The sequence below is a fragment of the Rhinopithecus roxellana genome, chromosome 4, assembly GCF_007565055.1.
Source record: "Rhinopithecus roxellana isolate Shanxi Qingling chromosome 4, ASM756505v1, whole genome shotgun sequence".
In the NCBI taxonomy this organism is placed as follows: Eukaryota; Metazoa; Chordata; class Mammalia; order Primates; family Cercopithecidae; genus Rhinopithecus; species Rhinopithecus roxellana.
The window spans coordinates 151624417-151637905 of NC_044552.1; the positions used below are offsets into that span (position 1 = coordinate 151624417).

The following is a 13489-nucleotide window of genomic DNA, read 5'->3' on the forward strand; positions in this document are numbered from 1 at the left end:
CTGGACGGGGTGCAGGGGAAGCTGGCCGTCTGGGCCCAAGAAATGCCACAGGAAAGTAGTAGGAGGAAGGGAGGAAGAATGGCACACCCGGAGGCACGTGTGACTCTGTGATATCCCCATGCCTGGGCAGCAGGTGAGTGGAGAGGAGACAGAGCAGCTGGAGGTCGGGCCACGCTTGGGAGCACGCAGTGGGTGTGGTGGGCATGGGAGCTCTGAAGGGTGCAGCTGAGGGGACACCAGCCTGTTTCTTAGCACTGTTTTTCTGGTGGTTGTGTGGTTGTGAATTAGAGAAAGACCCTGGGGTGGCTCTAGCAGCGTGGAATGAGCCAGTCTAAGCAGAAGGACCACAAGCTGGGGCTGGCAGCAGGGAGTGAGCACATCCCACGATAGAGGCCTTGGAGGGTCACACCCCTGCTTGAGCTCTCTGCTTTCTTGTCCATGCAAGGAAAGGGCCTCCCAGGTGGAACACTCGGTGACTCTGAGTGATTAGCAAATTCAGGAATTTCAAAGAATGGAATGAAAGAAGAGTGAGAAAGGGGCTCCGGCCAGCACCCTCGGCACTGCACCCTGTAAGCGTGGACCAAGGCAGCATGAGGAGTAAGCTCTGGGATGAAGCTCTGCAGAGACAGGCTCAGCAGGACATTCGGTCCCTCTGCGCTTGGCGCTGCTTCCGGCTGAGATGGGAGAGGCTGGCAGATGTGGGCGATGCTTCTGCTGAACAGGCTTTGTAGGGCTAAACCATGGGTGTGGTGTTTGCTGCTTCAGTGACTTCCGTTTCTGACAGAAGTTTATACCATAGTGATGTCTAGAAACAGCTGTAAATGTATCCTGCACTGAGATCAGGAACTGCTGGGGTTTTCAGCACCGGTGTTTGTTATCTCCTGACTTTCCCCCAGACAGGAGGAGTTGCAGTGAGTATAAAAGTTCCTGAGCCTACCTCCAAATCTTCCTTTTTTCCAAAGCTGACAGCTTTCTAGCTCATTCCTAATGAGCATCTGTAGCTTCTCCTAGAAACTCCTGAGATATTCTGAGACTCCCAGGGGAAAGTTTAAAGTGAGGGAAAGGTTAGAAAGGAATGTGAAGTGCTGATGAGCATAAAAATAGCACAGCAAATCAACGCCCATCACCTAAGCCGGGCTTGCTGTCTTCACAGCACACCTGCTGCCTACAGCTCATGCATGGGCAGAGGGTTTTCCGTTGCTCTTGTTACTGTTTTCCTGTCCAGAACTGATCTCCAGATGATGTCTTTTTAATGACTTCAAATGTGGCCCATTCTGGTCCTCATCCCAGTTTCCGCTGGCATTGCTGGGACTGCCTGTCATAAGCCAGGCTTTGATGGTTGCTGAAGACCAGTCAGATAGTCCCACCCTCACCTGGAGCTGGTCAGCCCCAAACCAGCCCTAGGGAGCTGCTAGAGACCCATGCCCAGGGCCTGCCTGGAGATCTCACGCCCGCACCGACTCTCTGACAAAGGGTGTAAACATGAAATAGATGAAATTTCAAATTGGCAAAAAAAAAAAAAAAAAAAGAAAAGAAAACCTTTAAACAAATAATGTATAGATAACCTGTAAGTGATGAAGAAGTTGAAAAGCAGACCTAGTATTTAAATCAGTCATGGAAGTTGTCCCGGATGGTTATAGGCTGGACATGTTGGGCCAGTTAGGAGAAGCTTGCAGTATGTAATAAACCTCAGGAGGCAGCCAGTAAGCTTCTACTGAATGTTCCCAGAAGTGTCGGAGATGGGTTTGTGTGACACTAAAACAACGAAAATGAAAATGTTGCAAAGGAGTCCCAAACCATTAATTAACCATCTCCCAAAGCTCTCTAGATATAAAGACACAATACACAGATTTTTGGCAGATTCCAAAACCCTTTGGGAATCACTAGTGAGAATTTAGAAGCCCCACAATGAAATGAATGGCTTACCTCATGAAAAGTATGAAGTAGAAGAGCTGGATAGAATCGGTGCAATGAAAGAATAAATCATCCATACAGTGACTCATACCTATAATCCTAGCACTTTGGGAGACCCAGGCAGGTGGATCACTTGAGCTCAAGAGTTTGAGATCAGCCTGGGCAACATGGTGAGACCCCATCTCTACAAAAAATATAAAATATTACCCTGGTGTAGTGTCACATGCCTGTAGTCCCAGCTACTCAGGAGACTGAGCTGGGAGGATCACCTGAGCCCTGGAAATTGAGGCTGCGGTGAGTTGTGATCAGGCCGCTGCACACCAGCCTAGGTGACAGAATGAGTCCCCCCAAAATAAAAAAATAAATAAATCCTCTCACAGGCACTGCACTGTGCTTTAAAACTAGTCATTGATGTGAGAGTTCCAACTGGTTGCAGAATTACACCCTTAACCAGAGCACAGCAATTGGAGACACAACCCAGATAAACACATTAGGTGGTGCCCCAATTTGGAGATAGACCACAAGCCATTTAAACAAACAAGATTAGGTGTTATTACTACAGAGAAGAAGTGTGATTCTTGAATCTTCTGTTCCCCTGAACCTTGAACTCCTATTTACCCTGCATTAAAGAACTTAATGACGAATCCCTTAGCCTAACAGGAGGGAATTCCGGCCTTCTGTGTTTGCAGTTTCTGTCCCTGTTCTTGTCAGTGCTTCGTGATCTAGATGAGTGGCAGCAGCCCTCTAGAACCAAGGAAGACCTTCAGTGCGTGTCATCCGCATCCCATAACGAGTCAGCCATGATTCCAGCACCAGTCTGATACTTTGTGATTCTCCCCGCCCAGAACTCCGCTCACCGTCATTTGTCCCATGTGTTCAGTGTAGATAAAAAAGGGGAGCCGAGTGCAAAGTCACCTATTTTAACAAAAATAATAAACCTGACTGCCCTGGGAGGGTTGACGCAGGTTTCAAAGCACTGAGTACACAAATCCTCCTTCTATTTCATGTTTCCCTCCTATAATTGGAACACCTGTAATTTTTTAGTAATAACCAGAGTGTTATTCCCCTGTCGACTCTTTTTGCTGAGGCCTTAAAATACGAACATGGTGCAAAATCTTACTGCCTTGGGGGAAAGGAGGTAAAGATAGAAATGTGTTGATGTGTTGATTTCAGTGATCCAGGTAAACCCAGCACATACCAGTTACATAGTAGTTATACCAATACCTATATTTCCTCTGCGCCTCACTTTCTAAAACTCCTGCAGACCATATTTGCAAATAATGAATAAGAAGGAAATACAGCAGGTACAAAATGTGAAATAGATCCTCCAAAGAAGTGCAGCCAACAAGTTGCCACAGCCCTGCATGTACCAGGGCCTCTGAACTGTTTGTTCCAGTCACCAGTCTTTTGACAGTCCTTCTGGCCATGCATCCAACAGTCACCAAACAAAAGAGTAGGGCAGAGGCACACTTCAGAGGAAGGTCTTCCTGTTAATCATCATGACCAGAAGGACTCTTCAACTCGGAGTTCTGGTCATCATCGAAGGAGGCCTGCACACAGGATGGGCGCATGGGAGGGCTCTTTGGAAGACTGCCCCTCTGGAAATTTCATTACAGCAGCCATTGGTGCGCCTGTGAAGGCTCATGCCAGCTGCTGCGATTGCAAAGGCCTAGAATCAGATCCCTGGGCTCAGGGTTTAGAGGAGAACAAAGGAGATAGACTGGGGAACCCGGAGAGGCCTCAGCAGGGAGTCAGGGGAAAGACACTTCAGAAGGTCGGGCACCTCGGCTACGTTTCAGAGATGTGCCTCCACACCTGGTACCTATAACTCGTAACCTCTGGTCTGATTTTGAACAAGTTACCTGACCTGCGTCAGCCTCAGTTTCCTCATCTGTAAAATGGGAACAGCGATTGTGCATCGGATGACTGAGATGTCCGTGTGCTATGTCTGTCCTATGAGCCTGCGTCCTCATGGAAGGAGAAACTCCTGAATGTATGCCCTTCCTCTAATTCCTTGTAGGTGGACTTTCATGTCAGAGTGTGAATAACACGAAACTGAGAGTGCTGTGAGAGTGCCTTCAGGGGCATTTAGTTTGTGGGTTCTTTCTTAGCACCATGGCCCTGGCCAAGCTTCCAGGGTAAGGGGACTGTCTCCGGACCATTGACCACCTAGAGGGGCTTTCCGAGGCCACCACAGCTCCCAAGCCGCCCCCATGTCACTGCCCAGAGTACGGAATGGAGGGGTAGGAGGGGTCAGGACATGGGCCAGGTCCAGCCCACGATGGCGCCATCTCCTGTGACTCCCGGTGACCTGTGCCACCCCAGCCCAGCTTCACAGCAGGACAGGCCGGGCCATGCCTGTGCTGACCACAGCATCCCCGGACAGCCCCGCTCTTCCCTTAACTACAGGAGCGAGAGCTGGACGTGAGGAGGGCTCCACAAAGGGGCATGCATGGCATAGGAGGCTCTGATTTGGAGGAGGGCCGTTAGGAGTTGGCAGCGGAAAGGAACACAGTTTGCAGAACAGAGGAGCCGGGCCCCAGGGATCAGACCCTCCCCAGACCTAGGCCCGGAGCTGGCAGGAATTCCCCGGCCACTGCCACCGCTGCTGCTTCCAGCCAAGCCCGCCTCTTCTCGGACTCGTGACCCAGGAGGAGGGGCTTCTCTGCGGCCGTCCCATCCTGGAGAAAACACAGAGTCCTAGAGCTTTATGACCTTTTGTTTTGAATTAATAGACTTTGTGTTCAGAACAGTTTTAAGTTTACGGAAAAACTAAACAGAAACTGCAGCAAGTTTTCACAGATCACTCACTCCCTGCCCCACAGCGTTCCCTAACAGTAGTGCCTGCATGAATGGGTGCGCTTCTGCAGTTGATGATCTGAGCTACTGACTCAAGGCCTTGTCCGTACTGGGCTCATTCTGGGGGACAGTGATGATTTCTGGCGAATGAGTAGAGATGTATCCACCGGTAGAGAATCCTGCTGCCCGAAAGGGCCCCCAGTGCTCCGCCCACTACTCCCTCCCTCGTTTCTGCCCTAGGGCCTTAGGATTGTAAGCAACAAAGTAAGGCAGGAGGTTAGGTAGAAATAACGGAACAAAGCAGAGATATTTGTAAGTAGCCTCCAGGTAAAAACAGTCACCTGCCTGAGCAGGCTCAGGGGTGGCCAGGTGTGGGCAGGAGGCTGGGCTCCGCCTTCTTCCGGGACTCAGTCCTGTCAACCCCTTTCATTTCCTGGAATTCTTCCCTCCCTAGTTTATCCCTGCGGCAGCTTTGCCAGGAGCTCTGCTCTGTGCCTTCCCCTCCGGCCTCCTGGGAGGTCCATCTGGTGCTCACACTCGCAGGCACCTCAAGCTCCTGGGCATGACAGGGGGGTGCCAGGCAGCCCTCACATGCAGCAGGCAGCACCTGGCTGGCCTGTCCCAGGCCTCTCTTTACTATCTCTTTCACCCACCCCAACCCCAGGCCACTTCTGCCTCACAAGCCCTCGGAGGTGAGTCGTGCCTTTCTGAGCTGGGGACATTGGCAGGTGCGCAGGTGCCCTGGGCAGGAGTGAGCAGCCTATGGGGTCCTTCCCACGGCCCTGCCTCTGCACACCCCCACCCCCCACACTGCTGCATTGGAAACTGTCAGAGAACCCCATCTTGGATTTGTTCTGATGATCATCTCTGTGTTGTTGTGACAGGTGCTGGCATTGATGGAGTGGAGGAAATTAAGCGCCATCCCTTCTTTGTGACCATAGACTGGAACGTAAGTTGCATGCCACAGTCCCCATCTGCACACGCATGACACGGAAGTGGGTGGAGAGAACATCGTGGCTTGGTGCAAAGGGTCCTCAGTGTCCGGGTCACAAGTAGGTCGGAGGTGAATGCAGACAAGCCACCTGCGAGCAGGGAGCTCCCAGCACCCTGCTGAGCGGGCTGGCAACTTGGGAGGCACCGACGTGTGAGTGCCCCTCCCTCCAGCTCGAGGCCTGAAGTCCCCTCAGCTTTCCTCCTACTCTCCTCTGCCCATCAAAGTCGATGTTTCTGTCCTCTGTCGAGGTTTCTGTCCTCCCTGCACCCACTCCCCGGCCTCTCGAAGCCCCGCACGTTCCCGATTGCTCCAGGAGCGATTGTCTTCTAACCCCAAGGGCTGAGCAGGCAAAAGTCCTGACGAGCTGCTCAACCGGGACCTTTTAGTGCTGGGGCTCTGGGCAGGTCCAGATTCGATACTGCATTTTCCATCGTTCGTCAGGCTGATGCCCACATGGAAGCCACATAAAAAACAAAACAAACAAACAAACAAACAAAAAAAGTGTTGAGTTGTTAGAATAAACTGGAGCTTCTGTTAGTGGAGTTCCTAGTAAAGCTGCCATTTCCGGTTCTCTGGGCCAGGCTGGACATTGTCTAAGAAGTTCTTGTATCTCACTTTTCACCAAGCTACAAGTGTCAATTGCCTATTTCTGCCAAGACACCAACTCCAAATGGTGAAGCTGTCAGCATCTGACGTATCGCCCACGCAGGGAATTCTCGCAGCTAAAACTCGGAGGCTGTTCTTTCCATCTGAGGAAGGCAATACCTCCTTTCCTATCAGTTGCTTTTAGTTCTTTCCTTTGGGTTAACACCAAAACAATTATGTTGGGATTTTCTTTTCCTGACCTAACAAATTAACCTCAAAGGATTTTAATGGAATACTTTTTAAGATGTAAATGCCCTCTATCGTATAGAGTTTATTATCTGCTTTCCCTTTCCTCTCTCTTCTTTATGTCCTCATGGAGTCTGGGGCCTCCACACATTTCATGAAGAGGTGGCCCCTGTGGCTGACAGGTGGGCCCCACCTGCAGCCCCAGACCTCTCCTCTAGGAATGTGTAACACCAGTGCTGGATGAAACCAGCCGGCTCTCCTCTTCCTTCAGCCTGAGCCCCAGCAAAGCACTCAAGCTGGGAAAGAGTGATAACTTTTTAAAACCTGGTTTGACAGTTCTGATTAAAGAACTTTTGTAAGATTAGACTTCTTTTCAAAAATAAGATTAGAGAGATGCATGCAAACTTTCAGGACATCTGTGTCTCCCAACCAGGACCTCCAAGAAATGAAAACCAAGGCCTCCCTTTGGAGTCTCTTACTTAGCTTCCCTGAAAATTTAGGCTTATCAGAAGCTCAGGCTGTGCTCACCTCACAGACAGGCACCTAAGGTCACTGTTAGTCGACTCTGCGTTGGAATATATTTTCTATGGAGACTTCACCATATTTTCTATGGAGACTTCACCTTACATGGCGTTTAGATCTCAGACAAGCCTGTTTCATGGAGAATGGACCTGGGTGTTAGCCTGTGGATGGTTAGCACAGCACCATGCCCAGAACCCCGACGCCTACCCCTCAGGGAGTCACAGCATGTTGCATCCCCTCCCCCACCTGCCAGTGGTCAAGGTGGGACCACATAGCTCCTCCCTGCATGATCTGCTTCTCCATTTATCCAACCCTTTCTGCTGGGCATCCCAATCTCAGGCACTTTCCAGGGCTGGGGATAGAGCCATGGATGGAACAAAGTCCTGCTTCCATGGGGCTTGTGATGACTTGGCAGAGAAAGGCGGTGGACAGATGGGTCTGCACATGTCACAGGAGGACACTGTGCTGACGAGGAGGATGCAGCTGGGGACAGATGGAAAAGCACGGGAAAGTGGTCGGGACAGCCACGCGTCACCCCTCCCATCCTCATGGAGCCTCCTTCCCACACCTCCATGGAACAGGTTCCCCCCCAAGCACTGGCTCCAGCTGGTCTGGCTTCCCAGGCCCCTCGTGCCCAAGTCCCCCAAGGGCTCACTTGTCTCCACCTTCCAGTCTTCCATTCAGTACGTCTTTTGAGACCTGTCCTGCAGCTCTTCCAAACTGTAGCTCCTCTTCCAGCACCCCTGCCCCCTGGCCTTGCTCTGTTTTCGTATCCCTTACCACTTTCTGACTTGCCTCATAATACGTGTGTTTCTGATGTTTATTATTATTTTCTGTCTCCTGCCTCTAGAATGTAAGCTGCAAGATCAGGAATCTGTGGCTTAGAGATGTAACCCACAGCTCTAAAACGGGGCCTGGCTCAAAGGAGGCACTTGATGAATCCCTAGTGAGTGAGTGAATGTGTGAGTGAATGAGTCAGTGAGTGAATGAATAAGTGAGGGAAGGAGGGAGTAAATGAGTGAGTGAATGAGTTAGGGAGTGAGTTAATGAGTGAGTGAATGAGTGAGGGAGTGAGTGAGTGAGTTAGTGAGTGAATGAGTGAGGGAGTGAGTTAATTGAAGTGGAGTGAATGAGTAAGGGACATGGTGAAGTTGGGTTAATGCGGGAGTGAATGAGTGGGGGGGAGTGAATGAGTGAGTGTTAATGCGTGCGTGAAGTGATTGAGTGGTTCTGTGGTGTGAGGGAGTGAGTGGTAATGAGTGAGTGATGAGGGCGTGAGTGTTATGCGTGTGAGTGAGGAGTGGTGAGTGTGCGTGGTGAGTGAATGAGTGAGGGAGTGAGTGAGTGAGTTAATGAGTGAGTGAATGAGTGAGGGAGTGAGTTAATGAGTGAGTGAATGAGTAAGGGAATGAGTGAGTGAGTTAATGAGGGAGTGAATGAGTGAGGGAGTGAGTGAGTTAATGAGTGAGTGAATGAGTGAGGGAGTGAGTGAGTTAATGAGTGAGTGAATGAGTGAGGGAGTGAGTGAGTGAGTTAATGAGTGAGTGAATGAGTAAGGGAGTGAGTGAGTTAATGAGTGAGTGAATGAGTGAGGGAGTGAGTGAGTGAGTTAATGAGTGAGTGAATGAGTGAGGGAGTGAGTTAATGAGTGAGTGAATGAGTAAGGGAATGAGTGAGTGAGTTAATGAGGGAGTGAATGAGTGAGGGAGGGAGTGAATGAGTGAGTGAGTGAGTTAATGAGGGAGTGAATGAGTGAGGGAGGGAGTGAATGAGTGAGTGAGTGAGTTAATGAGTGAGTGAATGAGTGAGTGAGTGAATTAATGAGTGAGTGAATGAGTGGGCGTGGAGTGGTGGGGCGTGCCAGCGTGGGCGGGCGTGCGTGCCCTGCGTGCGTGCTGCGTGGCGTGCTGGTGCAGTGCGGGCGTGCGTGCATGCGTCCGTGCCTGCGTGCGTGCGTTCCTGAGTGCCTGCTTCCGTGCTGCGTGCGGGCTGCCTGCGTGTCCGTGCGTGCCTGTCACTTGCGTGCGCCGTGTGTCAGTCGGGCGCTTCAGCGTGTGTGACTCGCTTGCCAGTCTGATGCCTCGTTCCTGTTGAAGCCGTGTGTGGGAATGAGTGAATGAGCAAATGAATAAGTGAATGAGTCAGTGTGTCAGTGAATAAGTGTGTGAATGAGTCAGTGACTGAGTCAGTGAGTGAATCAGTGAATGAATGAGTGAGACTCTCAAGACAGGAGTCACAGCTGTCAAGGGAGACTTGCCCCTCCATTTCCTCACTCTCACACTCCAGTCCTTCCTCCAAAGACCATGCCTGGGAGAATGGAGAACCAGGATTACTGGACTGGAGGGAGAGCTGCAGGTGGGCAGGGCAGCAGCCTGGGATGGGAGACCCTGAGGGCTGCAGTTGGGAGGAAAGACAAGTCTCTCCACACCGAACCCCCAGGTGACACAGTCCAACACAGAGGACTCAGCCACGAGTGGAGCCACTCCGAAGTATGCATGGCCCAAAAGGGCTTACACACTTGCTAAGACAACCTTGTGAGATGCCTGGAATTTTAACAATACGATGGATTTGGAAAACTATGAAAAATTAGATTAATGTGCATTGCAGAATGCTGAGGTCCAGCGAGCTCTGAGCAGCAGCTGCCTTTTTCCTGTGGCAATAAGAGCCTTCTCTACACAGTGCCTCTGCTCAGGGTGCTCTGGTCTCTCTGTGGTTGGAGAGCAAACACAGCCCAAGAAGGTGGCATTTCTGCATCATTTCAAAGTAATCAGACTAGAATCAGGGCTGAGATGTTCCTTTTGTTGCTCTTAGCACTTAATTTGATTTTATTTTGGCTTTGTTTTGGTTTTGAGAGAGGTCCTTATGATTTATCAGAACCAGACATGTTTACTTCATGTCTGTGCTTGCCAGAGGAAGGCAGGCAGCAGTGCTAGAGGAATGGCAGGCTCTCATTCTGCCCAGTGCCCTGAACCCACACAGCCTGTGAGTGGCGGAGGAGCTCAGAAACATCACTTCTGCATTAATTCATGCATTTGATAAAAAACTCTTGGTGCTCACCATGGTCGTGCACCAGCAAAGTGTCCATGTCCATGACATAACAGTTGGAAGGCAGAGCCCTGTCCTCCAGCTGCCCACAGACTGAGGAGTCTGCTGTACCATAACGCCGTCATCCACCAGTGGAAGAGGTGCATGCACAGTGAAAGTGGCCAGCAGAAAGAGAGAAATGATGCCTGAAAGAGGGCACGTGGAATTAACCAGCAGAGGGGCAGAAGGAGGAGAAGGAGGATGCTCCCAACAAAGATGTGTGGGCATGAAAACACCATGTTCAGGACCACGATGGTCTTAGAAGCTGTCAAGATCAGGACGAGTCCAGTGGTCCCCCCATCTCAGCTGGTCCTCTCTCATGAGTCGAGTCTGCCAGTGTGTTCTTCTGTGTCTGCTGCCCCAGCAGCAGCCCATGTGTCTTCATGGCTAACCTCAAACCCAAATAACACATCCAGGCAAGCCATCATCCCATTCTTCAGAAAGTGGGTGCTAAAATGCAAGATGTTTAAAGGTATTTATTTAAGACGTAATTTTACTTCATGATGTATTTTTCCAGATGTGCCCATTCTGGTTTTCAGCGGCTCAGATAGCTGAAAACCACAGTTCAGCCTCATTTGCAGGAACTGTTAACACCAAAAGCTGTTTGCTCTGCAATGGAGACTGTCTGTAACAACGGATGAGAAGATATTTCCTAACCACTAGATTTCTGCCTGGGTACTTCACCCAAGGGCTTGCCTCAGGATCCAACTGGGAAAATATAAGGATATTTATTTTGCTTTCTGCTGCCGTCTGTGACCTGATGCTGCTAGCAGATCTTTTAATTTTATTTTTTTTAAAGTAAACACCTGTCATCCCACTACTGTCCCCAGGGTCTTCAGTGGCCTGCTGGAGCAGGACCATCTGCTGACAGTAAGTGTGGGAACAGTGGAGGTGTGGGCTGCTGCCTTTTAATTTAGCTTCAGAGATGAGCAGGTGAATGTCTACACAGGAGCCATTCCTTCTGAAGGCCAGCTCAGCTTGACGAGCTGAGTAAGAAGCCACGAGTTAACGATCAACTACAAACCTCTGCAGAGGATACGGCAGAGGCCAGCGAGAGAAGCTGTGTTGGTTTTCCCCCATGGCTGAAGCATGCTGAGAACACAGAATTAGCACGAACCCAAAAAAAGCTTCGTAAAAGTTAATCACTGTAGACAGCACAAGCCAGTCTGAGGATGGCTCCCAGCCCAGCCTGGCGTCCCTTGCAGGGGGACCCAGGGAACCGCAAATATTTTTATAGGCTCGAATGATGATGCTGGAGACACACAGTCATCGGGGAGAGACATCTTTTTTTCTGGAACTCTGTCCAGAGCCTAGACCCTTAGTGTCACACTGACCCGTATTATCACTGTTATTGGTTATTAATGATCAATACTACTAACTCATGTTTATGTTCTTTGTATAGTCTGAAACCCTTCTAAGCACATCATTAGCTGTCATGCTGTGAGATGGGAGAGACTTGTAGAGGAGACTGAGGCACAGGACAATGAGAAGCTCGAGGTCGCTCAGTGATCTGGCAGCACGTGGGGTGTGCCCTGAACTTGGCTGTTGTGTGTCCTGGCAGGAGCAGAGGGTGGGTTCCGGGTCTACAGTTCACTCTGGTCTTGCCCACAAGTGGAGTATTTGCAGAGTATGGTGCAGAGAGTGGTTTGGCGGTTTGGGAGCTGTAGGCTGCAGGTCAGGGCCTCACAGTACAGGCGTCTCCATGCAGCTGTTGCTCCCATTGCCAGTAGCGGGATTTCTATCCTTTTATTCCTACATTATATACACCAGGAGCACTCCCCCTTCAGGAAACGCAGCACGGACTCTGTGCGATGAATCATCCCCCTTTGGTTTAGCAGCTTTTAAGTCCGGGTGCTTCTGCTGTTGGACCCACCTACAGCCGGGTAAACTGCAGGCACAGTCCTGCTCCATGAGCCACTGACCTGTCACACCCATCCTGATGCTTTCAAACTCGTTTCGATTCTTCCTGCGGCACTTTCCATCCTGTCTTCTGGTCTGCATCGTTTTGCGTTAGTATTTTAGGAATAATCTATAAATGTGCCCTTTGCCTTATTGGAGTGTATTAATTCCAAAATGCCTGAAGTCAAAACTGTCTGCAGAAGGCAGATGTTAGGGTCTGAGACCCCAAATTAGCACCTGTCTCATATGTCATCACCCAGTTCCCGTTTTTCTGTTGCCGTCTCTGTCCTCTTCTCACTTAGCTGAAGGTCTTTAGTATAAATAGAATTCTGAGGGGCCTGCTACGGGCTTCCTCACGTGCGCTTGTTTCCCGTGAAATTCATTTCAGCACTGTGGCCACACTGTGTCATTCTGATATCTTGGGACAAATGAGATGATTTTAAATGTACTTGCGAATTTGATCATGAGACTGCATTTTCTCTCTGTCGGTTTTGGTATGAATTATCCCAGAGTCTCAGAAAGGGGGGATCCAGGGCAGAACTGCTAGTGTCTGTCTCGCAAAGCTCAGAATCCCAGGTGAGATGCTGCTGCTGTTTCACTCTCAACAGAACCCTGCCTGCAGTGATTTACATACAAAGCAAGAGGCCAGATGACTTCTCCCCCAAAGCCTCAAACCCATTCTTAGGTTTCCATATGGAAAGAAAAAGCATACATAGTAATAACACACATTAGCACCTTCCGAATGTTTATGTAGCATCAGGAAGACATTGATCCATCGGCCTTAAGCCGTCCAAATGACCAAAGTGACTGGCTCCAGTTAGCCCCAGGCGCCCTGCACAGAACCTCACTGCCTGGCCCAGACCAGAGTGAAAACACAGCAGCTTCTGGCAGATGGGGGCATGGTGGTCTGGAGGCCCCAGTGAACAGGCTGTGTTCACAGCCACAGTTGGCACATGGACCCGTGTTACGGGGTGGACAGTTGCCTGAAGGCTCCTGCAGCACAGAAGGAAGGCCCTGGCCCTCGGCAAGCGCTCCGTCCACTCTCACATGCATGCCTCCCTCTGGTCTTGCTGGGGTCTGTGAGCTGAAAGCCTGGGCTCACAGCTGAGGGGTGGAAAGCACGGGGAAAGCAGAGGCGGGCTTCCTCCTGCCGCCGTGTGAGGAGGAGCTGTTGGTGTTGTACAAAAGTGCTGCAGGACCACCTGGGCTCAGGACCTCCTCACTGGGCATCCCGGGTGACTCCCAGCACTGGGCTAGGCACAGATGCGGCAGAGCTCAGGGAATGTCTGAGCCCCACCACCAGGCGCAGTGTTCTGGGATGGAGGGAACGGGTACCTGACTTCACAGCAGATTCTTCGTATTAAAGGAGTGGGATGGCCTCAGCCCAGAGGAGGTCACAGCAGTACCAGTGCTGGGCTGTGAATCTGACTCAGAAGGTGGGAAGGT

At 50.6% G+C, this 13489-nt stretch overlaps 1 protein-coding gene across 3 annotated transcripts in view; it reads left to right on the forward strand.

Moving 5' to 3' along the window:
* Positions 1-13489, forward strand: part of RPS6KA2 (ribosomal protein S6 kinase A2) — a 356259-nt gene that overhangs the window by 291941 nt on the left and 50829 nt on the right. For all 3 annotated transcript variants that reach the window (XM_030928285.1, XM_030928283.1, XM_030928284.1), the window contains one exon: positions 5598-5662. In XM_030928285.1, coding sequence (XP_030784145.1) covers positions 5598-5662 — 65 coding nt within the window. The remainder of the gene's footprint in view (positions 1-5597; positions 5663-13489) is intronic.